Source organism: Tiliqua scincoides, chromosome 3 (genome assembly GCF_035046505.1).
Source record: "Tiliqua scincoides isolate rTilSci1 chromosome 3, rTilSci1.hap2, whole genome shotgun sequence".
Classification (NCBI taxonomy): Eukaryota; Metazoa; Chordata; class Lepidosauria; order Squamata; family Scincidae; genus Tiliqua; species Tiliqua scincoides.
In genome coordinates this window covers 242025415-242052452 of record NC_089823.1, presented here as the reverse complement: position 1 = coordinate 242052452, position 27038 = coordinate 242025415, and the positions used below count along the sequence as shown (strand labels likewise).

At 52.5% G+C, this 27038-nt stretch overlaps 3 protein-coding genes across 3 annotated transcripts in view; 1 reads left to right on the top strand and 2 right to left on the bottom strand.

Moving 5' to 3' along the window:
- Nucleotides 1-7518: 7518 nt before the first annotated feature.
- NCBP2AS2 (NCBP2 antisense 2 (head to head)) lies at nt 7519-9738 on the top strand. The gene has a single exon (XM_066621068.1). It carries the CDS (start codon nt 7525-7527, stop codon nt 7747-7749), a length of 225 nt encoding a protein of 74 aa, XP_066477165.1. The 5' UTR covers nt 7519-7524; the 3' UTR covers nt 7750-9738.
- PIGZ (phosphatidylinositol glycan anchor biosynthesis class Z) lies at nt 7816-10245 on the bottom strand. The gene is made up of 2 exons (XM_066621069.1): nt 10128-10245; nt 7816-9518 (listed from the first exon to the last, which is right to left on the bottom strand). Exons 1-2 carry the CDS (start codon nt 10243-10245, stop codon nt 7828-7830), a joined length of 1809 nt encoding a protein of 602 aa, XP_066477166.1. The 3' UTR covers nt 7816-7827.
- A 4434-nt stretch (nt 10246-14679) lies between these two features.
- The window catches only part of LOC136645365 (melanotransferrin-like), a 62804-nt gene continuing 50445 nt past the window's right edge, over nt 14680-27038 (bottom strand). The window contains exons 18-21 of the mRNA XM_066621592.1: nt 26326-26434; nt 25252-26217; nt 15805-15921; nt 14680-14823 (exon numbers count right to left, since the gene is read on the bottom strand). Coding sequence (XP_066477689.1) covers nt 14680-14823; nt 15805-15921; nt 25252-26217; nt 26326-26434 — 1336 coding nt within the window. The remainder of the gene's footprint in view (nt 14824-15804; nt 15922-25251; nt 26218-26325; nt 26435-27038) is intronic.

The window sequence follows — 27038 nt, the reverse complement described above, 5'->3', positions numbered from 1 at the left end:
CCAAAGCTGGTCTGCCCCTTCCAGGGATCACACTGCACCTTCATGACTGCCGAGCGTCAACGGTCCCATCTGGAGATGGGTCTCCTCCAGTAAACTTACCGGTTTAGAAACCACCATCCAGCAAGGTCCTCTGCCACTTGTCAGTTTTCCAGGCAAGGCTAATTTTTGGGATGCAAAAAGCCTGGAGCCCCACGTTGGGGTGTCAAAATCTGGTGCCCTTGAACCCACAAAGGCAGTGTGAGGTTTGTTACCCAGACTGCTACATCCCAATTTAACACTCTGAGGGAAGATATAGCAGAAAACAGCTTATTTATTGCCGGTAACAAAGCAAGGCAGCAAGCAGGCCAGTTGCTTCAGATCATGTGCGACTGTAGCTAGACACAGCTAGCTTTTTCAACTCATAGGCATGGCTAGCAAAGCTGAGGGAACATGGGTCCAGTAACTTTCCACTTTCACTGCCCAGTCCCTCACCTACTGGTCTACCCTTCCATCCTTTACCATAGTGAGCTGGACCATACTGGAGAGATAAGAGACCACAGGCACTTTGATGCAGGTTGCCCTTGCTCTGAGGTATTGTTGTTGCAGACTGACTCTTGAGGCCCTGCTATCTCTCGGACAAGACACTGGGTGAGGGGTGGCTTGTAGCTTCTTGCTAACAAGCATCTTGAAGGCCAGAGTCAGAACTGATGTTAAAATGGTGTTACTTTGGCCAGTTTAGTGAGAGCTCTTGGCTAACAGCATCATGTGCATGACTTTACACTTACCTACATTGAAACATGTCTGCCATTTTGCAGCCCATTCTCCCAGTTTGGAGAGATCATTCTCTCCAATACCTGCCCTCTAATTCCCTGACTGTGGTGCTTCCTCAGCAGCCTTCGGTGAGGGACTATGTCAAAAGCATTCTGAAAGTCCAGATATATAATGTCCACGGGTTCTCCCGCATCCACATGCCTGTTGACCTTTTCAAAGAAGGTTCGTGAGGCAAGACTTACCCTTACAGAAGCCATGCTGATTCTCCCTCAGCAAGGCTTGTTCGTCTATGTGTTTTGAGATTCTATCTTTGATGAGGCATTCCACCATCTTACCTGCAATAGGCTGGCCAGTCTATGGTTTCCTGGGTTCCCCCCTTCCTTTTTTAAAGATTGGTGTGACATTTGCTATCCTCCAATCCTCTGGCACTGTGGCCGTTTTAAGGGACAAGTTGCATATTTTAGCCAAGAGATCAGTAACATCATTCTTCAATTCCTTAATAACTCTTGGGTGGATTCCTTCAGGGCCCGGTGACTTATTGATCTCTAATTTATCAATTAGGTTTGAAACATCTTCTCTTTTAACCTCTGACTTAAATTGTTGATCAGGAGGGGCTGTTCAGGCAGCAGTATCTGCCCGAGCTCTTCTGCCGTGAAGACAGATGCAAAGAACTCATTTAATTTCTCTGCCATCTCTAAGTCTCTTTTTATCTCCACTTTCCCTCCATCACCATCCAGAGGGCCAACTGCTTCTCTGGGCGCAATCCTAACCGGCACTTAGGCCGGCATAAGTGCCCCGGGAGGGCCACAAACATGCCGTAAAGCGCTCCTCCACAGCGGCTTCCTCGCTGCCACTTGTGACACAAGTGGCGAAGGTAGGTCAGGAGTGTGTGGAGGAGGCGGGAGGGGGCGTTTCTGGGTGGGGGAAGGGCGGGCGATGGGCGGCCCTGAGGGCAGGAGCGTGGGGAGCCTGGGGCGGGGCTGGTACCCAGCAGTTATGCCTGATCCCAACCCCCGTCCCCGGGGAGAACCAAGCAGCTTCAAGCCATTCCGTTCTCCTCAGACTTGCACCACCTCCAGAGGTGGCGCAGGTTCAAGGAGACTCATTGGGGCCAGCAGCCCTTACCCAGGGGTAAGGGGAAGAGCTTCCCCTTGCCTCTGGCTGAGCCGCTGCAGCCAACAAACCTGCATTGGATGCAACGCAAGCCTCCTGACTTGCCTGCTCCAGCGCAGGTTTGGATTTCACCCTCTGGCAGGTTTCCTGCTTCTAAATATTTGAAGTTTTTATTATTCCCCCTTAATGTTGCTGGCCATGTGTTCCTCATAGTCTCGCTTGGCCTCCCGTATCACCTTCTTACATTTCTTTTGCCACAGTTTATGTTCCTTTTTATTCTCCTCATTAGGGCAAGACTTCCATTTACGGAAGGAAGCTTCCTTGCCCTTCACGACCTCTCTAACTTGGCTCGTTAGCCATGCGGGCACTCTCCTTTGCAGTATACACTTCTCCTGGGCTTCTGTTACTGTTGTTTTAAGCAGCCTCCATGCACTCTGGAGAGATTGAACCCTCTTTGCTTTCCCTTTCAACTTCTCCCTAATTAGCCTCCTCATTTGAGGGCAGTCCGCCTTTTTTGTGTCAGATTTGTTTGACACTCTTCCCCCGACATGCATGGTGAAACTAATCACCTCGCATGGACTGAGAACTGGTTGAAGGCCAGGAAACAGAGAGTGGGTGTTGATGGGCAATTTTCACAATGGAGAGAAGTGAAAAGCGGTGTGCCCCAAGGATCTGTCCTGGGACCGGTGCCTTTTTCAACCTCTTCATAAATGACCTGGAGACAGGGTTGAGCAGTGAGGTGGCAAAGTTTGCAGATGACATCAAACTTTTCAGAGTGGTGAAGACCAGAAGTGATTGTGAGGAGCTCCAGAAAGATGTCTCCAGACCGGCAGAATGGGCAGCAAAATGGCAGGTGCGCTTCAGTGTCAGTAAGTGTAAAGTCATGCACATTGGGGCAAAAAATCAAAACTTCATATATAGGCTGATGGGTTCCGAGCTGTCTGTGACAGATCAGGAGAGAGATCTTGGGGTGGTGGTGGACAGGTCAATGAAAGTGTTGACCCAATATGCGGTGGCACTAAAGAAGGCCAATTCTATGCTTGGGATCATCAGAAAAGGTATTGAGAACAAAACGGCTAATATTATAACACCGCTGTACAAATCTATGGTGAGGCCACACCTGGAGTATTGTGTCCACTTCTGGTCGCCACATCTCAAAAAGGACATAGTGGAAATGGAAAAGGTGCAAGAGAGAACGACTAAGATGATTACGGGGCTGGGGCACCTTCCTGATGAGGAAAGGCTATGGCGTTTGGGCCTCTTCAGCCTGGAAAAGAGACGCCTGAGGGGGGACATGATTGAGACATACAAAATTATGCAGGGGATGGACAGAGTGGATAAAGAGATGCTTTTTACACTCTCACATAACACCAGAACCAGGGGACATCCACTAAAATTGAGTGTTGGGAGAGTTAGGACAGACAAATGAAAATATTTCTTTACTCGGCATGTGGTTGGTCTGTGGAACTCCCTGCCACAGGATGTGGTGATGGCGTCTGGGCTGGATGCCTTTAAAAGGGGAATGGACAATTTTCTGGAGGAAAAATTCATTATGGGGTACAAGCCATGATTTGTATGCGCAACCTCCTGATTTTAGAAATGGGTTATGTCAGTATGCCAGATGCAAGGGAGGGCACCAGGATAAGGTCTCTTGTTATCTGATGTGCTCCCTGGGGCATTTGGTGGGCCGCTGTGAGATACAGGAAGCTGGACTAGATGGGCCTATGGCCTGATCCAGTGGGGCTGTTCTTATGTTTTTATCACAGCATGGTCACTGTTTCCCAATGGCTGAGTAACACTGACATCTCTAACTAGGTCCTGAGTACCACTCATTGACCTTGTCTCTCATGGAGTTCAGAGAGTGAATGTCGGTTCCACTGAAATCCATGGCAAAGACTGCCATGCTTTAAAAAAAAAACAAAAAACAACCAGCAATGTGGTCCTGAAACCCTCTCACGTATTTCAGTGGTGTTCCATTGAAATCTGGGGGGGGGGGGGAGAGGAGAGTGCATGCTCCAGATTGGATGGGGGAGGGTAGGTGGCAAGCCACTGTTTGAGCCACTGTTTGAGGGGAAGAGTCTTCACAGGTGAGTGGCTGTTCCTCCTCCTTCCCACAGCCAGTTTTGAATCCGGCAGAGCTTTTTTAATCCCTAGCTACCAGCTGAGCTGATCTCTGCTCCACCGCCACGGGAGAAATACAGGCCTCAAAAACCCTGCGGGGGAGGGGGGAGCAGTCTAGACAGGCACTGGTGGAGGCCTGCAGGTCACCCACAAGGCATGGCTGACTTGGACAGCTGCCCCTGCCACCCACAGCTCTCAATTGGGCGAAAGCACCCAAAGGGAGCTGCACATGGGTGCTCTTGACATGATGCACGACTCTCACAAACATGACACCATTTCTTTTTTAAAAAACATAGTGAAAACACTAAACAATAAAGAAACGTCAGTACCAAGGAAATATTTTAAAGTAGGATAAACATAGAAGGAAAAGGCCTGCCTTCTTCTCCTTGCATATACAAGGTGCCTTTGGCCATGTGTGCAAAACAGTGAGGCAAAGAATCCTTCAATCCAGCCTGAGGTATGAAAAGCCTGGGGAAAAGGCATGGATCTCTCTACTTTCTTTTCAGCAGCCCGGAAAAGCTGGAGGTCTGGCTTGGCGAACGTGCCTGCTCAATGCCTGAGGAGAGGCAGCAGGTCATCTCTGCCGCCAAGGTGATCCCCCATCACCAGTTCAACAACCACACACTGGACTCTGACATCATGCTTGTTAAGCTCAGGCGCCTGGCTGTTCTTGGTGGAACTGTGCAGCCCATCAGCTTACCCAGTCAATGTGCTCCAGCAGGAACCGACTGTCTCATATCTGAATGCAGCGGCAACCAAAGTGAGTACAGAGAATTGGGGTGAGGAAGTGACTAGTCAGGGCAGCTCTGCAAGGGCAGTGATGGAATGTGTCTCATTCACAAGAGCAGGAAAATGGTGAGGCACCCATGGTCCGTGGTGCTGCATGAAAACAGTGGCACCACACAAAGACAAGAGTAATGAGGAGGCAGGATAAAGGAAAGGTGAGGGGCAGAGGACTAGTGAGGAGATGTCCACAGGCAGGGTCCAAGTTCAGGCAGATTTGGTGGGTATTTAAGCTCAGGCTCTGACCCCCCCCCCCTTGTGACCATGGCTGTGGCATCTGCCTTCCACTTGCCTTGGCTCAGGCAGTTGCCCTGAACCCAGGACTAACCCATCCTCTGGGCTTGCAGCAAATGGCACTGGTAGTCCTCTGCAGTGCACAAACCTGACTCTCACAGCGGATGCCATATGCAGCAATGCCTATCCAGGGCGGTTTACAGAGAAGATGCTTTGCGCTGGGCAGCAAGACAGTGGCCAAGACTCCTGCAAGGTAAGACTCTGCTCCCACCATTGGGACAGGTTGGTGCCAGGTGAGCTGCACCAATGTGGTGTGAGACAAGATCAGACAGTGGCTTCTGCTTGGTTGGTGTAGACAGGTATCTGTGCTGGGGGGGAGCAGGGCTGAAAGTCCCTAGATAGTGGCAGCAGCACCCTCTGGGCAGCCCACTCTACACCTTCAACAGCTGAACACAAATGGAAAGAGCCTGGGCACACTGGCAAGAACGTGGACAGGCTGAGGTGCAGCCTAGGGTGCCCTTCCCTTCCTGTATAGGAGGTGCTCTTCTCCCACTTGCTGTCCATTTTCCCTCCTTCTTTTTCTCAGACTAGAGACATGCTAAATCTTCCAGAGCTGGAGAAGTTTGAAAGAGGGGACACCAGCTCATGACCTGTGCTCAGCCCCCCTACAAGAAAGAAGTGGGTTTCAAACCCCTTCAGACTGATTTGTCCAGAGGCAATAGTGAGAGAGGAAATCTCTCCAAATAAGTGATCCCCCTCCCACTCTCAAAACTAGGAATGCTGTTCTTGTCTGCTTGTAAGCTGCAGTTTGACAGACCAGTGGTTCTCAAACTTCTTAGCACCAGGACCCACTTTTTAGAAGGACCATCCATTGTGACCCACCAGAAGCGATGTCATTAACCTAGAAGTGATGCCACGACCAGAAGTGATGTGCTGCCTTTTCCTACCACCACTGCCACACAAATCAAAAACTGTCTTTGGAATGCAGTCTCGAGTTGGTCATTTCCACCTCACAGGAGACCGAAGAACTGGCAACACTGGCCAGAGCATCACTGCCCCTAAAGAAACTTCAGCCCACCTGCCCCCCAACTGTAAAAGTATTGGGAAGGGGGGATCCCACAGAAGAGGCCTTGACTTCCTGTCATTAGCCTGGCCCCACGGGTCTTTCCCACTGGTCCTTCTCACCTCACCTGAACCCAGCTGACTGAGGGTGCAGCAGCAGCACCTCCGAAGGCAAAAGCCAACAGGTACAAGTGCCAGCCCAGCAAGAACTCACACAGCACGAGCAGGTCCTTGCTGCTGCTCCCCCCACCCAACACACACACAACAGCTGCTCCGCCCCAGACTGCACTGCAGCAGTCAGGCTCTCCCTGCTGGCTCAGACTACAAGCCGCCCTCTGCCCCCAGACCACATGCCAGCCACACGCCTCTGGGAAGCCCCCTGCCCAGGCACAGGCAACCACCCCAGGACTGGGTCCCAGCTGCCTCTGAACTGGGCGCTCTGCTGAATTGTGGCGGGGAGCAGAGAAGGGCCTGTGCGCACACGCTCCTGGCGTCCGGGAGCACGAGTGCGGGGCGGGACGCTCCTCCTGGCCGGCAGCAGGGCCGCTGACCGCCTTCTGTGTTGCAGGGAGACGTGGGCGGCCCGCTGGTGTGCGCAGGAGCCCTGCAGGGCCTGCTGTCCTGGAGCGACAGCTGCAGCGCGGAGAACCGCCTGGGGCTCTACACCAAGGTCTGCGTCTTCGGGGACTGGATCGGCTACACCGTCGCCAACAACTGAGGCGCAATAAAGGCACGAGTTCGGCCGGCTGAGGCTTCATTTGCTCTCTGCGTCCCGCCCTCGCAGAGCCCAGCAGGGCAGTCCCGGGCTCCGGCGCGCCGCCTCCAGCCGGCAGCAGCCGCGTCCGCGCAGAGCGCCTGCCCACGGCTGCGCCTCGCCGATCTGCGCCGCTCCCCGTCCAAGCCCGGCAGGCCTCCGGCGCCGCGTCCTCTCCGGCCCCGAGCGCGCCTGCGGGTGCAGAGACGGGGGAACGTCAGTCGCTCGCCTCGGGGCCCAGACCGGCTCTCTCGGCCGCGCAGTGCGGAGCGCCCGGCCTTCCGGGCGGGAGCCGGGCGCTCCGAGACCGCAGAGCCGCCAGGCAGCCCCGGGACGGAGGGCGCGAGCAGCAGAGCCGCCCACAAGGGCGGCGCTCGCTGCGGGTCCCGCCCCAGGAAGGCCTGAGCGGCGCGAGGGGCTCGCCTTCCTCGGAGCGGGGCTTCTGCCCGGAGCAGCTCCGGCCGGGCGCTCCAGCGGCACAGCCACGAGCGCCTCTCGCCGGCGCCGGAGGGCGGGGAGCCCGAAGCCCCGCCCCGCCCGAGGCAGCGGCCACCTGCAGCGACTCCATTGCGCTCCTCGGGCGCCTCCTGCCGGCTGGCTGCGCGACAGTGGCAGGAAGGCGCTTCCGCTGCGCGCGACGGCGCTGCTTGACGGCCGCCCCCGAGGGCGCACGCGCAGCGCCCGCCCGCCCGCCCGGCAGAGCCGCCATGGTGCTGCGCCGCCTGCTCCTCGCCGCGCTCGGCCACCCGCGCCTCGTCGAGCGCCTGGCGGACGCGCGCCCCATCCGGGCGGCGGCGCGGCTGACGGCCGCGGCCCTGACACGCGCACTGCGCCTGCGAGGCCGCTTCCTGCGCGAGCTGCGCGAGGAGGCGGCGCGCGCCAAGGACGCCTGGCCGGGGGCGCGCGGCGGCGGGCGGGGGCGGGGCTCCTGAGCGCCCTCCGCGCCCCCTCCCCAGCGCCACCCCCGGGAGGAAGGCCGCCCCCGGAGGCACAGAGGGCACCCACCTCGCTCACCGGCCGGGAGGCGGAGGACGAGGACGGCGCAGGCTCCGGGGGCCCCGCCTGCAGCTCCTCCGGCCCGGCCCGCCCGGCTGGGCTCGCCCCCGGCCCCTCTCCAGGCGCAGCACGTGCAGCGCCAGCTGCGTCCTCCACTGCGCGCTCAGCAGCAGCGACACCCGCGGCGGGTCCTCCAGGGTCAGGTGGGGGAAGAACGCGGTCTCGCTCCTGAGCGGCAGTCGGCACCGCTCCAGCGCGCTCCTGGCGGTCCCCGGGATGATCACCAGCACGCGGCAGTCGCCTCCGGATGTCCCCCTCCCCGCGCAGGCAGGACCGTCTGCTGCGGAGGCCAGGGCGCGGCAGAGAGCGCTCCCCTCCGTGCCGCCCACATCCACCACCTCCACCAGCGTGCTGCCCTTGTGGATGTTCAGGAGGAACCGGGGGGGCATGTAGGTGTGCGCGAAGAGCAGCATGTGGTGGGTGGGCTGGCTCAGGGCCTCGGCGGAGCGTGTGAGCCGTTCCAGGTGCAGCAGGCAAGGGACGACGCCTCCTTGATGGATGCAGCCGAAGAACAGGGCGCCACAAACATTAAAAACAACGTTGACGAGTGTCCACCGCTGTGTCTGTCTGCGCTGCGCGGCCAAGATGACCAGGGGCAGGACGAGCGGGATGAGGAAGCGAGGTTCTTGGTGGCTGAAGAGAGAAAGGCAGGCCAGAGGGACAAAATAGAACATGAGTAGTGCCGGTCTGCCTTCTGGACATGCAGCTACGGAATGTGACTTCCTTTTTAGAGCCCTGAGGCAGGCAAAGTGGTCAATGCATCCCTTTAGCAGTCTGAAGCCGCTGCGAATGGCCTCCAGGTGGAGAATCCCAAAGAGCAGGGCCCCGTTGACTGCAAAGTGTGTCACATGCGGGTGAGTCCCATGCTGTGCCAGGTTATCAGGGTTGAGGTTGTAGCTGAGGAAGTTGAAGGGTGTCACAACTATGCTCTGACACATTCTCCTAAGGAAGGTCAATGGGCCATCTTTATAAATTCCATGAAGGTTAAGTTCCAAGTGGACAGAGGCAAAGTACCACGTGTCAGCAACTATGAAGACAACAGCAGTGAGAGAAGCGCTTGGGACAAGCTGCAGGAGGCAGGTAACAGATCTTCTAACGCTTTGCTGAGATGTGAGATCTACGCTTGCCCAGTGCAGCAGGGGCACCAGAGCGAAGGCCAGAAATGTTGGCCTGTTAAAAAAGCCAGCAACTGTTACAATCCCAATGAAACTGTGATGTAAAGGGTGGATCTGCTTGGAGGCCATGCTAGAGGTCAGTGTCTTGCTCCTCGGTGTCAAAGACACCAGCAGAAGCAGCAAGGCAAAGAGAAGTCCTTCCACTGTATTAGTGAACGTTCTTGTGTAAAACACCAGTGTGACATAGGAGCCAGCTAGCAGAGCCAGTGCGGTCCATGCATCTGCTCCCCACAGAGGAGCCAGCTGGTAAACACTGTAGTCAAGAATGAAAGAGAAGAGGGTGAAAAGGAGACGGGGTGACACAAGTAGAGTGTAGCTGTTGATGCTGCTTCTCCAGAGGTCCAGATGGTGAAGAGCCTTAATAACCCAGAATGCAGCCCCGGATGTCACCAGTGGGAACACAATAGTCCTGCAAGGAGACTTGGGAAGGAATTCCCAGGGATGATAAACGTTTAAGTCCAAGATGGTACCTATGGAGGAGGTTGGGGAGGACAACACAGTTAGTAGGAGGTAATGGAAAACCACAGGCAGTGGTGGAGGTCTATTTAAACTATCTTGTGTATTTATACTGTGCCTTTCAGATAGAAAAATTTGCCTTCAGAGTATCTTACAGATGGCAGGTCAAAACAATAATCAGACCTATTTTAAAGCAGAATAATTGAAAATAAAGTATATGTTACACAAAAACAAGACGCAGCACCAAAATTTGAGTAACTTGGTCAAACTTGACAGACAGGAGCATTTCATATTACACGCTCAATGGTGGTGCACTGATGGAATGTCTTTCCCCATCAAAGCCACTAAGATCTTCCATTTAGATACAAAGAAGCCCTTCACACTTAGGCCATCTCAGTAACTATGGCTGCAATCCTGTGCCCGTTATCTGGAAGTAAGTCTCATTGAACTCAATGGGAGTTACTTCAGAGAAAATATGCATAGTACTCGGCTGCCAGTGTACACAGGCAAAGCCCTGCTGGATCAGGCCAGAGATCCAGCATTCTATTCCCCACAGTGGCACACCAGCTGATTCTTAAGAATAACATCAAATCTTGATCAATTACATTTACAAGACACATTACCTGCCATGACCTCTGGAGACTGGAAAAACTCATCTGGATGCAGGTAACCAGTCTGAGGAAGAAGGCACCAGCAGATTCTGAGAATGCTAAGAACCTGCCAACACATTTTGGATGCCATCCCAGCTTTACCACACTTGCCAGGGTTGAAAAGTGTGACTTTTTCATGCAACTGGGGACAGCAGCAGCAGCAGCAGCCTCTGGTTCTCCAAAGTCACCCCTGAAAGGGACAAAATATTTAAAGCATGACCCCCAGTTGACTAACCATACACAAAGCAACTGTTTAGCTGTGTAGCACACATGAACTGGGGACCTTTACAGTGCAGGTGATATCTCTCTGCTTGCAGCACACAGACTCAAGAAGTCATCTGAAGGTGGCTGGAACAGTGAGCGGAAAGGCACCCTGGAAGGGAAGCAGCCAAGGCAGGAGAAGCCTTCGGAATGCCCAAGTGGCCCAACCAATGGCACCAGCAGTGCACAGGGTTTGTGGAGTACTGCTCTGGGTAACTGAGCCCCCGCCCCACCCCAGCAACTAAGGGCACAATCCTAACCAGGTCTACTCAGAAGTAAGTCCTATTTTGTTCAATGGGGCTTACTCTCAGGAAAGTGTGGTTAGGATTGCAGCCTAAGGGCAGCATAATTGAGAACTAAAACATAATTTATAATGTTGCTTGAGTCTTCAAGCTGTGCCTTAAAACATTGTAGGCTCTACAACATTTCACTGTCGGCTGTTGAAAGCATCTTCAGGGGGTTACAAACATACTTTCCGTAGTTGAACATGAAACGTTGGAACTAGATCCTACAATGTGTTTTAATCCGTGGCTTGAAGACTTGAGCAACATTTTTAGCTATCTTTTAGACTCATCCAGCCATGAAAGCCTTTGTATAATTGACATTATACATACGAGAGCTTGGACAGAGAGACGTTTTCTTCTTTGTCACAATATGAGCCAGGGGCATTGGTCAATAACACTGATTAGTGGGAGATTCAGGATGGACAAAAGGAGGTCCTTCTGCACACAGTGCATCATTAGGCTGTAACATTTATTGTCCCAAGATGTGCTGGCCACAAGGGGGGATTGGAGAAATTCGTGGAGAACCACCAGATGTCTCCCACTGGCTACTTGCTATGAGGGCCTCCTGCTATCTCTGGGCTGTGGCAGTCTGCTTCCAAGTGCCCGTGGCAGAGGTCTGCCTTTCTCTCCTGCCTGTGGGCTTTCTCTTGGGGATCGGATGCTGGACCAGGTGGGCTCCCTTAAACCTGATCCAGAAGGAGGTTTCTTATGGCTGTTGGTTCACCTCCGTTTGTGAAGGGGAAACCGACCTATCGCTCTCCCTGTCCACTCTCCTTCTCTTCAGTGGACACGGCCAGACACCTTTCTATCAGCACTGGCCCACATCCCATCAGAATTTGGAACATACAGAGAGAGTTGAACTATGACAAAGGAAGGTTCAGTTCCAATTCATCAGTATTTTTCAGTCTGGTAACCAGTGCAGTCCCTTTGAACCAGATACCTTTAGTACAGATTACAAGCAAGCTTTTATGATGGCTATAATGTCTACAAAGTGAATAAAAAGATGCACATTTAACCTGAATTTTTTTTCAGATGCTGTTGTCATGCACTGCCTCCCACACTTGGTCAGCCATGCTGCCCAAACGGGTCAGAATTAATGCAATTCCAACTATTCTTTCCTATTTGCATCTCAGAAAAAGGAAGCACACTGTTATCTCATTTTGGGGTTGTGATTTGTTATCTTTCCCACTCTATCATTCCACATTCTGTGGCAGCATATTTTCAACTACCAGCATTTGGGACAAGCACCCAACAGCGGCTGGTCACCAGCTCTATGCCTCACACATGAGTTTCCAGGGGCATCTGGGGGGCCTGCTACTGAACACAGAATGCTGACAGACCTTGGTCTTATCCATGAAGTGAAACTGCACATTCATGTCGATGGACATCACAATGTTCTGCATCTCACCAGCCTGTCATCAGCAATTAATACTGTGGGTAAGTGCTGAGGAAACACACTGAGATGCCACCACAGCCATGTACCACTAGGCATGATGAGATGCATGGGGGATGGAACACGCAGCTGTGGACTTCTGTGAGAGGCAGGTCTTTACCAGGCAGGTCCAGTGTTAATAAAGACAGTCTTGTGAGAGAGGGACTGGTCCAGCTGTGCTCCAACCAAGTGTCTTGCCTCTGGCTTCTGGGCAGCCCCACATTCTAAGAAGCTTGAGAACAATTGGAATGACTCACAGTTCCAACAGAAAAATCAGTCCTTTGTGGTCACCATTTGAAACAGGATTCCATTTCCAGATTAGGTTACCACTTAGTTTAGCCTTTTTTGGGTCTTCATGCAAGGGAGGCTGTTTGTACTTGAGGGTCCTTCAAGAGAATTAACAAATCCAGAACCACCACTGGGGATTTGGGAGGTAAAATCCTATCCAACTTTCCAGCACCGGTGCAGCCTCAATACTGGCCTGAGGCAAGGGAACAAATGTTCCCATACATTGAGGAAGCCTCTGTGACTGCCTCCACACCACAGGATGCAGTGCACGCCTCATTGGCACAGCTGCACTGGAAAAGTGGATAGGATTGGGCCCTTAATCTCTTGCAGAACTCTCTAAGGGCACAATCCTAACCCCTTATGTCAGTGCTTTCATTACTGACATAAGAGCAATGCAGCTCTGAGGTAAGGGAACAAATATTCCCTTACCTTGAGGAGGCCTCCGTGAGTGGCACCCAACTGTAGGATGCAGCACACGTCCCATTGACACCACTGTGCCAGTGCTGGAAAGCACTGATATAAGGGGTTAGGATTGCGCCCTAAGGGTCCAGCACCAGTGCAGCCACAGTGCAGCCCTGAGGTCAGGGAAAAAATATTCCCATATCTTGAGGAGGCCTCTGTGACTGCCCACCAAAGGATGTAGTTCACGTCCCATTGGCACAGCTACACTGGCCCTGGAAAATTGGATAGGATTGGGCCCTAAGCTGGAAAAGATTCACTACCCACTCCCAAAAATACACTCCTGAGATGCTGAGGAACTGCTTGTTTTCAACTGTTTACTGGCATCTGTGTTGAAAAGTGAAGCAATGATGAACTGACACAATGAGGCCAGGGAGCAAGAGCCCCTTCTGAGCCAGCCCCCTTCAGCCTTTAATTCATTCTCTTAAAGCCATACACAAGGCTCAGGTTTCTCTTAGCCACTGATAAAAAACTTTCCCAGGCAAAACACATTCCTAACAATTGAGCGCTGCCCTTATCTATCTTATAACTCATCCCTGTTTCCCTTGCACTGGGCCTCTCGCTTTCAGCTTCTCATGAGCAAAGCCAATTCTAAGGTTTGCCTCGGACAGGAGGAAGGGGGGTGTGCCCACGCCCAAAGTTGCCATGTCTTGCCTGAAAGCTCTGAAGCCCAGTGCCTCTGCACTGTTACACTGCTACAAAAAGGTCTGCTCCAGGTCTGGACAAATGAAGGGTGTTTGTTTCAGGTTCAGTTCTTCACTAGGGAACCCCTCCCACTCTAAACCTGTTTTGGGGTTCAGGTTAAAGATGTTTCCCCATTTAGAGGCTGAGGTATACACACCCCCATACCCCCAATACAGAAAAGGTGGCTAAAAAGCTTAAAGGCCACATCAGAAGGAAAAATCCAACACACACACCCCATGCAGCAAGCGGCTGAGGTGCAGCAAGAAGGGCGCTGCACCTGAATGAAGCCATCATGTAGAGAGGAACATAGGAATTTTCAGTCAAAAAGAACATAAGAAGAGCCCGACTGGATCAGGCCAAAGGCCCATCTAGTCCAGCTTCCTGTATCTCACAGTGGCCCACCAAATGCCCCAGGGAGCACAAAAGACAACAGGCATAACCTGCATCCTGGTGACCTCCCCTGCCTCTGGCAATCCGAGGAAGCCTGCCTCTAAAACCAGGAGCTTGTACATACCTCCCATGATTTGTAACCCGTGATGAACTTTTTCTCCAGAAATTTGTCCAATCCCATCTTAGGGGCATCTAGGCAAAATGCCATCACTCCTTCCTGTGGCAAGGAGTCCCACAGACTAATTACACACTGGACAAAGAAATTTTGTGGATGTCCCCTGGCTCTGGTGTTATGTGAGAAGAAAAAGAGCATCTCCCTATCCACTCCATCCATCCCCTGCATAATTTTGCAGGAATCACAACAGCAAGTAGTTTTACACTCTCTCTCTCTCTCTCTCTCTCTCTCTCTCACACACACACACACACACACACACACACACAGACTCCTGGCACACCCCATTCTCAAGAACAAAGCAATATGCTCATCACTATTGCCCAAGCAGTACTGAGGTACCGTGTACAAAAGATGTCTGCCAGTGGTCACGACTGCAGCTTCCAGAGGTGTAGGACACCCTTGACTGTCATGCCAAACCTGTTGGAAAGGGAGTGTTTTCACCAATGCTCAATAGAGCTGCTGCGAAACAACTGAGGACTCCTCACTAGGAGAGATGCAGGGTCAGGCAGGAAAAAGCCATGCCTGCAGGCGACCTCGCTCTCTGCTCCACCATCAGCCTGGCACTGCAGTGCCCCTGCCTGTCTCTCCGCTCTCCTTGCTGCTGAGAAGCACGGGAGCCGAGCAACTCGGGGGGCCTGCTTTGGCTGAGCGGCCAATAGCTGGAGAGGGCATGTCCATGCTCTGCTGGCTGTGGTGCTTAAAAGAAACCATGGATGCAAAATACTCTGGCAAGCCCTTCCACCAGATTCCCAGAACAGAACAGCCCCACTGGATCAGGCCAAAGGCCCATCTAGTCAAGCTTCCTGTATCTCACAGCGGCCCACCAAATGCCCCAGGGAGCACACAAGACAGCAAGAGACCTGCATCCTGGTGCCCTCCCTTGCATCCGGCATAACCCATTTCTAAAATCAGGAGGTTGCACATACGCCTATCACTATGCTTTTGAACCTCTCACTATGCCTTTGCCCACAGTGTTACTAATAGGCACTGAATTGCAGGATTCCAGGGTGACAGTCTCCTTTGAAAGGATAAAGTGGATGGAGAGATGCTCTTTACACTCTCACATAACACCAGAACCAGGAGACATCCACTAAAATTGAGTGTTGGGAGAGTTAGGACAGACAAAAGAAAATATTTCTTTACTCAGTGTCTGGTTGGTCTGTAGAACTCCTTGCCGCAGGATGTGGTGACGGCATCTGGCCTGGATGCCTTTAAAAGGGGATTGGACAAGTTTCTGGAGGAAAAATCCATTACTGGTTACTTGCCATGATATGTATGTGCCACCTCCTGATTTTAGAACTGGGCTATGTCAGATGCAAGGGAGGGCAGCAGGATGCAGGACTCTTGTTATCTGGTGTGCTCCCTGGGCATTTGGTGGGCTGCTGTGAGATACAGGAAGCTGGACTAGATGGGCCTATGGCCTGATCCAGTGGGGCTGTTCTTATGTTCTAAACACCACTCAGGAAAAGGAACAAGTGGCTGCAAGAGGGAATGTGTAGGTTGCTGTTTGGATCCACAAGTAAGCAGTGCAGCAGTAGCAAGGCAGATTATTTGCAGTCACCCAAGCTCTGCCAAGGCTCACAACTGGAGTGCCCCTTCCCTCTTGGCAATGAGGTGGCTCAAGTCTCATAGAAGCCAGTGTCAGGGACCCCCAACCCAACCAGGGCCCTGACTTACCTTGAGGGGGGGTCCCTGGAAGGGCAAGCCGGCCAGCTGGTCGGAAGGAGAGCCCCCAAGCCTCTGTGGGGGAGGGCTGCCGCCGTCAAATGTGGCTCTGCGAGACCCCGATACGGACTAAAGGGGGGCAACCCCAGGCATTGGGGAGAGCAGTGCAACAAGGGCAGGGGCTTGGACGGAGGTGCAAGAGGCACCGAGCAACCCCCCACCTGAGGGGCAAACTGAGAAGTAGGAGGAAGGAGGATGCTGGCCATAGAGTGAGCGCAGCCAGGGGACTTCCCTTTAAGCCTCACCAGGAAGGAAGAGACAGGGACAGGGAAGACAGAGCTGGTCCTAAAAAGAGGGAGAAGGCCAGTGATGAGCTGGCTGGCTGGCTGGCTGGAGAGAGGCAGGAGGTGGTGGTTCTCTCCACCCTTGCCCAAGACCAGATCTACAGCCACAACAGCAGCAGGGTGGGGCTATCTAGTGTTTTGTGTCGAGTCACATGTATGACGATAGGCTTCTGGGGCATAAGTCATGGGTGTGTCCTCCATGCAAGGAGCTCCAGGGCCTCCGGGAACACATCTGCTCCCTTGAAGCCTTGGTTGCCAACAGAGCTTCGTCCCACCCTCAGGAGTGCAGCTCCTCAGCTGCCCAGGTGCAGCTGGAGGATGGAGGACGTCATCCTGGAGAGGAGGGAAGCAACCCCCTAAGGAGGACCCCTTCTTCAGGGTACAGGCCCATATCAGAACGTACTCAGGATACTCCTTGGCAGCAGGGGGTCGGGGGCTTCTTGTAGTGGGGGATTCGATTATCAGAAACATGGAGGGGGGGTTGCAACGGATGTGAGGACCGCATGTTACCAAAAGGGCTGTTTTGTTTAGGGGGGGAATTATTACACTGCCCTTATTGGAACCTCAGGATCTCAGGCTGGATAACAAGATGGCGTCATGCAGAGAAGTTCCCTTTTGCTTAAAGAGGAGACTGGGAGAAAGATAACTTTTAATAAAAGATTATAGTTTTATTACAAAAGCACAAAGATAAACATAATGCACATGGAGAAATGATAAGTGTATGTTTCTTGGTCCTAGTACTTGAATCCAGTGTACCTAGCTTTCATGGTGGTTGTGTGTAAAAAGTATTTGGTATATCCGAGGAAATTAGAAAAAGGAAAGGTTGTAGGGAAGGATTTTAGGGGTCCCTGATCTGCCAAACTCAGTTGCTAACTAAAGATGGGGAGAGAAGGGGAGAAAAAAAGGGGGGGAAGAAGGGAAAGAATTCCAGTCGCAAGATAGTTACCTGTCCTGTAGCAGTTGGGGGGGGGAAGAGTCCTGTGAAGAGGACCCTCTGACACAACACGGATGTGTTGGTCTTTGGAGAGAGAGCCAGAGAGAGCATGTGAGAGGAAGCCCTCTCTTAAAAAGGGGTTTTCAGACAGTGCTGGTAGCTTCATTACTACCACACAGCAGGGAAAACATTGAAAGGATCAGGAGGTCGTATTGTTGGCAACCTTCAGTCTCGAAAGACTCTGGTATCGCGCTCTGAATGGTGGTTCTGGAACAGCGTCTAGTGTGGCTGAAAAGGCCGATTCGGGAGTGATAATCCCTTCCACACTGGGAGCAAGTGCAGTCTGTCCCTGGTCTGTCTCCCTGGCTGTGGGCCTTCCTTCTTTGCCTCAGCCTGTTGGCCAAGTGTCTCTCCAAACTGGGAAGGGCCATGCTGCACAACCTGCCTCCAAACGGACTGCTCAGAGGCCAGGGTTTCCCACCTGTTGAGGTCCACTCCTAAGGCCTTCAGATCCCTCTTGCAGATGTGCTTGTATCACAGCTGTGGTCTACCTGTAGGGCGCTTTCCTTGCACAAGTTCTCCATAGAGGAGATCCTTTGGGATCCGGCCATCATCCATTCTCACGACATGACTGAGCCAACGCAGGCGTCTCTGTTTCAGCAGTGCATACATGCTAGGGATTCCAGCTCATTCCAGGACTGTGTTGTTTGGAACTTTGTCCTGCCAGGTGATGCCGAGGATGCGTCGGAGGCAGCACATGTGGAAAGCATTCAGTTTCCTCTCCTGTTGTGAGCAAAGAGTCCACGACTCGCCGCAGTACAGAAGTGTACTCAGGACGCAAGCTCTGTAGACCTCTCAGGAGGTCAGTTATCAGCAAAATTCAATGGGGTCAATGGCTGGCTTCCTAGATAAGGGAACTTAAACAATACAATGAATCAGCAACACAAGAAGGCAGTTCAAGTTTGCATACAGGACTTAAACAGTGATTGGGTTAAAACAATACAATGAATACAGTAATGTAGGAGACACCTAAACAATGATTAAAGATGCCAGACTTCCTCCCTTAATGTGTGACCCTAGGGAGGTGGTGGTTGTTTAACCATGAGCCTGCGACTTGACCAGAGTTTTGAAAATGTGGCCTGTGTGAGAAGTTTAGCCTGCATGATATTTTAGTAACATAATCAGATATAGAGAAAAAATTACAAATAAAAGGAAAAAGGGGATTTTCACGTAACATGCATGGCGACTTGCCTACCTGGTGCGAAGGTCGCGGACATCACTTCTCATCTAGACAGGCTGGTAGATAGTGCTGGGGAGGAGGGAGCGGTTGTGGTGCATGTCGGCACCAACGACGTGGGCAAGTGTAGCCGGGAGGTCCTGGAGGCCAAATTTAGGCTATTAGGTAGAAAGCTGAAAGCCAGGACCCCAAAGGTAGTGTTCTTTGAAGTGCTACCTATTCCATGCGCTGGGCCAGCTAGGCAGGCAGAGATCAGGGGTCTCAATGAGTGGATGAGACGGTGGTGTAGGGAGGAGGGGTTTAGATTCGTTAGGCACTGGGGAATGTTTCGGGACAAGCGGGGCCTGTACAAGAGGGACGGGCTTCACTTGAACCAGAATGGAACCAGACTGCTGGTGCATAACATTATAAAGGTTGCAGAGCAGCTTTTAAACTGATCCAACTTACTCTGGACTTAATATTGTGACTCTGGATTTAATATTGTGTGGTACTCAGGACCTGGTTAGAGATGTCAATGTTACTGAGCCATTGGGGAACAGTGATCATGCTGTGATCCGTTTCAACATGCACGGAAGAATACCGGGCAAATCTCTCACAAAAACCCGTGGCTTCCGATGAGCGAACTTCCCTCAAATGAGGAGGCTGGTTAGAAGGAGGTTGAAAGGGAAGGTAAAAAGAGTCCAATCTCTCCAGAGTGCATGGAGGCTGCTTAAAACAACAGTAATAGAGGCCCAGCAGAGGTGTATACCACAAAGAAAGAAGGGCTCGACTAAGTCCAGGAGGTGCCCGCATGGCTAACAAGCCAAGTTAGAGAGGCCGTAAAGGACAAGGAAGCTTCCTTCCGTAAATGGAAGTCTTGCCCTAATGAGGAGAATAAAAAGGAACATAAACAGTGGCAAAAGAAATGTAAGAGGGTGATACGGGAGGCCATGAAAGACTATGAGGAATACATGGCCAGCAACGTTATGGGGAATAATAAAAGCTTCTTCAATTATGTTAGAAGCAGGAAATCTGCCAAAGAAGCAGTTGGCCCTCTGGATGGTGAGGGAGGAAAGGGGAGATAAAAGGAAAAGTTTGGTGTCGTCTGCAAACTTAGCCACCTCACTGCTCAACCCTGTCTCCAGGTCATTTATGAAGAAGTTGAAAAAGGCACCGGTCCCAGGACAGATCCTTGGGGCACACCGCTTTTCATTTCTCTCCATTGTGAAAATTGCCCATTGACACTCACTCTCTGTTTCCTGCCCTTCAACCAGTTCTCAATCCAGGAGGACCTGCCCTCTAATTCCCTGACTGTGGAGTATTTTTCAGTAGCCTTTGGTGAGGGACCGTGTCGAATGCCTTCTGAAAGTCCAGATATATATAGTCCACGGGTTCTCCTGCATCCACATGCCTGTTGACCTTTCAAAAAATTCTAAACGGTTCGTGAGGCAAGACTGACCCTTACAGAAGCCAGGCTGATTCTCTCTCAGCAAGGCTTGTTCGTCTATGTGTTTGTCTATGTGTTTTGAGATCACCATCCAGCAGTAGATACCAAGTCATATGCTCTGCCGCATGCATTGGGGCAGTAGTCTACTGAAGCAGGCTGTCAGGGAAAGGGACTCCTGGGAGAAGGCAGGCTGGCCAAGGGAAGTAGTGCCTAGTGGTTAGCAAGCATGCACTCCTTCCTACTCCCCATTTTCCCTTTACTGAGCCAGCAGCTGAATGAGAAAAAACATTGGTAGTCTGTATCCACTGCATCCATCCCAGGCTACGTACATCTGGGAGGAGAGGACTATCTGGGAAAACCCTCCTTCCAGGAGAGCTCTGAACCAAAGGGGTTCTTATTAAAAATCAAACCCATAGTTGTGTCAGCAGGGTAAAGAGACCTGACAATCCACTGAAGTATCTGTGAACATGAACCAGACAGAACAAGGGTCAAAATGTAATTTCTTTATTAAAAGACTAAATGGAAATGGAATTGAACAATATGGGGAAAGAATGGACGGGAGGTAGTAGAAATATATCAGGCTCTATGCTAAATATCTCTGCAATAAACTTACTCTCTGGGTTACTTCACAAGGCATCTTAGGCCCCGAGCAATCTGGCTTCTGTCAGGGCAAATCAACTTTGGACAATTGCCTGATCCTGTCTCATTTGGCCCATAAGCAGGTTAGGATATGTAAGGCTCGCCTTTATGTAGCCTTCCTTGATTTGAAAGGTGCCTTTGATTCTGTGGATAGGGAGCTCCTTTGGTCCAAGTTGGAAAACATGGGAATTGATAAAAGATTGCTGCTGCTGATTAGGTCCCTCCATCTAAATACTTCATGCAGGGTTAGACGCTCCTGGAGTGGGAATCTAACTCATTCCATCATCACTAACAAAGGGGTCAAACAGGGCTGTGTCTTGGCCCCCGTGCTTTTCAATCTGTTTCTAAATAATCTTTCCCCATTCCTGAAGGAAGTAGATAGCCATTGTCCGAAGCTTGGCGCAAGCCATGTGCCGCTACTTCTGTACGCGGATGATGCAGTACTGATATCTCGTACTAGGATTGGCCTAAAATGTCTGCTGAATCGCACTGAATAGTATTTTTTGTCCAACAAATTGCAAATCAATTATGCTAAATCTAAGATAATGATATTTGCCAACAGATGGAAGGCTTTTAAATGTAATGGCAATAAAATGGAGCAGGTTAAGCATTTCAAGTACCTGGGAATCAACTTCCATTACAGGCTCACTTGGGCTTTTCATCGTAAGACAGCGCAAAACGCATCCAAACTAGCAGCCTCAGCTATTTCCCATTTCTTTTTCACCTGTGGCAATGGTTATATTCCAGCCGCTCTGGAGGCGTTTAAGAGAAAGGTTCTTTCCCAGGTTCTTTATGGCTCTCCTGTCTGGTATAAGGCTATTAACCAACCACTAGAACACATTTAAGTCTCCTTTTTACGGAAGATTTTGGGTTTACCCAGGTGCGTTCCCTACTCGGTTCTGTGTCTTGAGGTGGGGTTAATTCAGCTAAAAACAACTGCATGGCTAAGATTACTGAAATTTTGGTTTAGGATTTTATTTAACCCTACCTGGTCTAATGCACCAATTATTGTCGGATTCAGTCCTGCCATTAGAGATCACCGATCTTCTAACTAAATTTAAGTCAATAGGGCTGGACACTGCAGAGCTAGGCATGATTGGCTGTGATGCTGCTTACAGAATCGTCGAAGAAAGAATTCTTGATATTGAACAACAAGAGCTGTTTAGTGCCGCCAGAACCACATGCTCTCCACTCTATCTCCACATTCCAGTCAGTTTTGGGAAACCGGCCTCCTTTTATTGCCTGGAGCGCCCGCAGGCTCGGAGAGCATTCACACTTGCAAGATGTAATGCTCTTCCATCAGCCTTGTTAACAGGCAGGTTCAGTGGTATTCCCTAATCAGAGAGGAAATGCAAGTGTGGTAGGGATTGTATTGAGACTATGACACATACCTTTTTCTACTGCCCGCTGCATGATGTTTCACGCAAGAAATATCTAGGCCCATTGTTAACTAGGATGCAGGGCTGGGTGGACTCAATCATTCTTCAGTCTCTCCTTTCCACACCTGACTCTGAGACCCTTGATAAGGTCGCTTCCTTTTTATCTGGGGTAATAGCCAGGCAGAGCTCTGGGACTCTGGGTAGTGTGTGAGGAAAAGACTGGTGTCTATGTTGTGTTGTCTTTGTATATTTTTGTTTTGTTTTGTTCTTTCTCTGTATTTTATGCCAATAAAAGTCTTACTGAACTGAACTGAAATATATCAGGCTGATGGAAAATACCTGAGGTTGGCTGGAATGGACATAGGAAAATTTTGATCAAATGGCTGCAATAATCAGAAATGCTCAGAAGATGGAGTTGGAATGCTACTCAAAGAACTCAGCCCCCCCCCCCCCCCACACACACACACAATACCTGCGGATGTTTGCACTCTGGCTGGAGTCAGTCAAGGGTAAAACAACCAGGAAAACAAAGTGATTCCTTACTGCAATAATTCTAGATGGTCTCTGGGAAAAGCTACTTCCAATGCCCAAGAAAGTCCCAGGCCTTACACTCACAGGTAAGTATATGCATGGCCATCTCTGAGTTCCCAGCAAATGGGTCACTCAGGTAACTGGCAGAGAAGAACAAAGACTCTGTGTGACTTTGGCTTTGATGATGTCATCGAGCACACCCAATTGGAGAAGTGGTGCCCACCTGCTCACTCCATCCCATCCTTGGATGGAATGGATGAACAGGTTTGGTTGCCCAATCTAGGAATTTCCCCAGCCTACAGAAGCATGTGGACTACAGAGAATGATGTTTCAGTCAAAGGCCGCTTGCAAAGGATGTGCCAGCAGCTTTTTGCTGCTGCCTTTGCACAGGAGTTCCTGGGGAGTTAAAAGTGTCCAAAGATATAGAAAAATAAGGAAAAGATACAGAAAAACAGAGCATTCATCACAAACATGCACAGCGTAAAGAACACTAGCAGGTGCAAATTCCTGTTTGAGGACTTGCAAACACTCCTCCCTGAGATGCCCAATCTAGTGGAGAAACTCCCCAACACACAAGAGAACTGAAGTTTGAAAGCAAGGTAGTTTTCCTGGTGCTGTGGAAAAGGAAATTGTCCTTTAACCCATTTCTGTCCACCCCTCAGGTGTACACATTTTATCCCTGTTGCCTATATGCAACACTGAGCAGAAATAGCTTAAGAGTGCATTCAATCAGACAGCTTCAGAAAAATTACCCTCCCTCCTGCTCACCGCACTACACACACACTGGGAACAGTGGGAGAGACACTGCTTAAGGTACCAATCTTGGAAAGGCTTGCTGGAGATGAGGCTCCATCAAACGCAATGGAACATGCTTACCATTTTAAAGGGACAGGAGTGGGGGACAGTCTGGCATATTGCAGAAGGATGTTTTTAAGGGGAAAGGTCAGAATCCTCCTGCCCCTGCCCTCAAGGGGAAAGAACCCACTGCAGGCCTCAGCACGAACCAGGATCAGAGGTGGGTGCTTTCAGGGCCACCTCAGGGAAACTTCAGGAAGAATTCGCAGAATCAAGAGACCTGATTCACTCTGATTGCATTCACCCCTCTGGCTCTGGACACCTGTGACCATCTCTGGACCTGGAAGAGCAGAGACAGCAGGGCTTCCAAGCCATAGTCCAGATCAGACAGCAGTGCTCAAGCCATAGCAGAAGGCTAGGGTGAGACAACCAGGCTGAGACCTCCTGCTCCCCAGTTGTCCCTGGAGTATGGAAACCGGAGTGAGTTCTTGCAGGGGAGGGGAGGGAGGCAGCAACATGATCCCCAGGATTGCGCTGCTTGGGGGGGCTGCAGGGACTGGGATGCACCCACCAGTCCCTGCAGCAGCCTGTCAGGTGCAGGCAGCCCTGTGCGAGCGTCTGCAGGGCTCCCCGGCCTTCTAAAAGTGGAAGTGGAGCTTCTGGTTTTGTGGAGGGGGAGCAGGATCACTCCACTTTCACTCCTGACAACCTGGGGAGCCCTGCAGACGCTCCCCGCACCAACTGCTGAGCACATCCCAGTCCCTGAAGCCCCGTCCGCAGAGGACAGAGGCAGGACGCTCAGGCTGGGCGTCTGAGTACCATAAGAACAGCCCCGCTGGATCAGGCCATAGGCCCTGTATCTCACAGCAGCCCACCAAATGCCCCAGGAAACACACCAGATAACAAGAGACCTCATCCTGGTGCCCTCCCTTGCATCTGGCACTCTGACATAACCCATTACTAAAATCAGGAGTTTGCACATACACATCATGGCTTGTAACCCATAATGGATTTTTCCTCCAGACACTTGTCCAATCTCCTTTTAAAGGCATCCAGGCCAGACGCCATCACCACATCCTGTGGCAAGGAGTTCCACAGACCGACCACACGCTGAGTAAAGAAATATTTCCTTTTGTCTGTCCTAACCCGCCCAACACTCAATTTCAGTGGCTGTCCCCTGGTTCTGGTGTTATGTGAGAGTGTAAAGAGCATCTCCCTATCCACTCTGTCCATCCCCTGCATAAGAACGTAAGAACAGCCCCACTGGATCAGGCCATAGGTCCATCTAGTCCAGCTTCCTGTATCTCACAGCGGCCCACCAAATGCCCAGGGAGCACACCAGATAACAAGAGACCTCATCCTGGTGCCCTCCCCTACATCTGGCATTCTGACTTAACCCATTTCTAAAATCAGGAGGTTGCGCATACACATCATGGCTTGTACCCCATAATGGATTTTTCCTCCAGAAACTTGTCCAATCCCCTTTTAAAGGCGTCTAGGCTAGACACCAGCACCACATCCTGTGGCAAGGAGTTCCACAGACCAACCACACGCCGAGTAAAGAAATATTTTCTTTTGTCTGTGCTAACCCGCCCAACACTCAATTTTAGTGGATGTCCCCTGGTTCTGGTGTTATGTGAGAGTGTAAAGAGCATCTCCCTATCCACTCTGTCCATCCCCTGCATAAGAACGTAAGAACAGCCCCACTGGATCAGGCCATAGGCCCATCTAGTCCAGCTTCCTGTATCTCACAGCGGTCCACCAAATGCCCCAGGGAGCACACCAGATAACAAGAGACCTGCAAGGCCTCCTGGGAATTGTAGTTAAGAACATAAGAACAGCCCCACTGGATCAGGCCATAGGCCCATCTAGTCCAGCTTCCTGTATCTCACAGCGACCCACCAAATGCCCAGGGAGCACACCAGATAACAAGAGACCTCATCCTGGTGCCCTCCCCTACATCTGGTGTTATGTGAGAGTGTAAAGAGCATCTCCCTATCCACTCTGTCCATCCCCTGCATGATTTTGTGTGTCCCAATCATGTCCCCCCTCAGGCGCCTCTTTTCCAGGCTGAAGAGGCCCAAACGCCGCAGCCTTTCCTCATCAGGAAGGTGCCCCCGTCCCTGCCGCTGCTGGAGCGGGCTGTTCTTGGTGCAGCAGCTTCTGGGCCTGACTGAGCCTTTCTGGAAGGCGCTGGAGGGGCCGAGGCTCCCGCCCGCTGGCCCCGTCCCTGTCCGAAGAAAAGAGCCGCAGCCGCCGAGGGCAGCCTCCTCCCGGCGCTCCACTCGGCGTCGCGCGCGGAGAGGAGAAGCGCGGCTCTCCAGCAGGCGCAGCCGCTGCCTGGGGCGGCTGCCAGGGGCGGGGCCTCTCCGGTCCGTGAGTGCAGGAAGCCGCCCGCCCCGCGGCTCTTCAGGGGCGCCGCTGCTGCAGCGCCTGCCCGTGCGGCCTCCGCAGGGCTCTGGCCGCGGCGCCAACGGGCGGGCTCCGTGCAAACGATCGCGGCGCCCGGCATGCGCCCGGCTGGCCCAAAGGCCCTTCCCGGGCGGGAACTGCGGGCCCGGCCGCGGCAGCGAGCGGGCGTCCCCGGCGCCGCGGGGGCTTGCGGGCTGCGCTGCCCGGAGGCGGGTCTCCCCGCGTCCCCGCCCGTGCCGCTGCGGGGCTGGAGCGCCAGGAGGCTCCGGCAGGCCCGCCTTCCGGCCCGGGTCCGGCGCCGCGGCCTTGCGACGGGGCGGGACCTCCCTGGGCCCGGAGCTGCGCCCGGCTCCCCCTCCAGGCGGTCCCGGAGCTGCCGCGCGGGAGGGGGAGCCTCCCGCACCTCCCAGCCCCCTCCCCCCGGGCGCCCTCCCCGCACGGAGCCCCTCCGAACCAGGAGCTGCGCCTGCCCGCCCGGGATGGCGCTCCCTCCCGGCCCCCCAGCCCTCTCGCAAACACCGGGCAGGAAGCCTTTTCTTGCTGAGACGGGAGGCTCCTGGAGGGCATCCCAGGCGGTGCTGAAATGGCTTTATTGACTCCGGCCGACGAGCAGCCTCTTCCAAGCCGGGCAGCGAACCTCCGCAGCCAGATTCAGCCCCGCCCCCCGCCCCAGCAGTCTCCTGGAGGTCTGCAGGTTGAGTGCTGAGTCGGGCCGGCAGCAGGTCTGCCTGTGGAGTGGGAGGGAGGAAGCCCTGCGCTCCAGATCCCTTCAAGACCCTGCTCGGTCCCTCTCCGGTGGATCAAGCCAGCTGATCTGACTGGCTTAGCAGCTGTACTTTGGTCCTTGCGCTTGCTTTGTCTTTCAGCCTGTTGCTCATGAAGAGTAGAATCCAACCAGACAGAGACTCATCGCCAGAAAGGAGGACAAGCCTGGAGTCTCTGCACCTGGAACATGAGAAACACCATAAGAACACAGGAGCAGCGTTCTCTGCTTCAGTCGCAGCCAACTCATGGCCTCATGCTAGTCAGACCACACCTGCCTCTCCGCACTCTCTGCGCCCAGCTGCTGCTCCCCAAGGGCTCAGGCAGAATCTGCAGACGGGCCCAGCAGCTTCAGTCTCCAAGCAGCAGGAAGCCCTGGGGAGCCACTGCTGCTAGCGAGAGTTGCCAAGACTGACCAAGACGCCCCATGGCCCTACTTGATACGAAGTGGCTTCCTTACCTCTGGCAAAAAGTCAGTGGGTCTGTTTTGTGCCATGCTTCTTTTTGACTTGTGGCCCAGCCTCGGTGCTGCTTGCAGAAGAAGGCATCTCTTCTGCCTGCACTACATCTGCTCTCTGAACAGTCAGTTCAAGCATTTGTAGAGCTTTACGGAACAAGTCCTTTTGGGAGGCGGCCACAGGACCGCTTTGCCGCTATCAGACCTGCCCAGCTGGACCTGTGTACAGCTGGAGAGACCTGTCTCCTTCTGAGGCGGTGTCGTCCATCTCAGTGGCTGAGAGTGCCCTCCTTTGCTGCTGCCACTATCTCATGGTTTTCCTTTCCCCCT

Bases quoted from the DNA above. Each gene is read 5' to 3' on its own strand.
- PIGZ (XM_066621069.1), bottom strand. From the start codon at position 10,245: ATGGCATCCAAAATGTGTTGGCAGGTTCTTAGCATTCTCAGAATCTGC. The intron at 9,519-10,127 runs GTAATGTGTCTT...CCTCCTCCATAG, and splicing joins GTCTCCAGAGGTCATGGCAG to GTACCATCTTGGACTTAAAC.
- NCBP2AS2 (XM_066621068.1), top strand. From the start codon at position 7,525: ATGGTGCTGCGCCGCCTGCTCCTCGCCGCGCTCGGCCACCCGCGCCTC.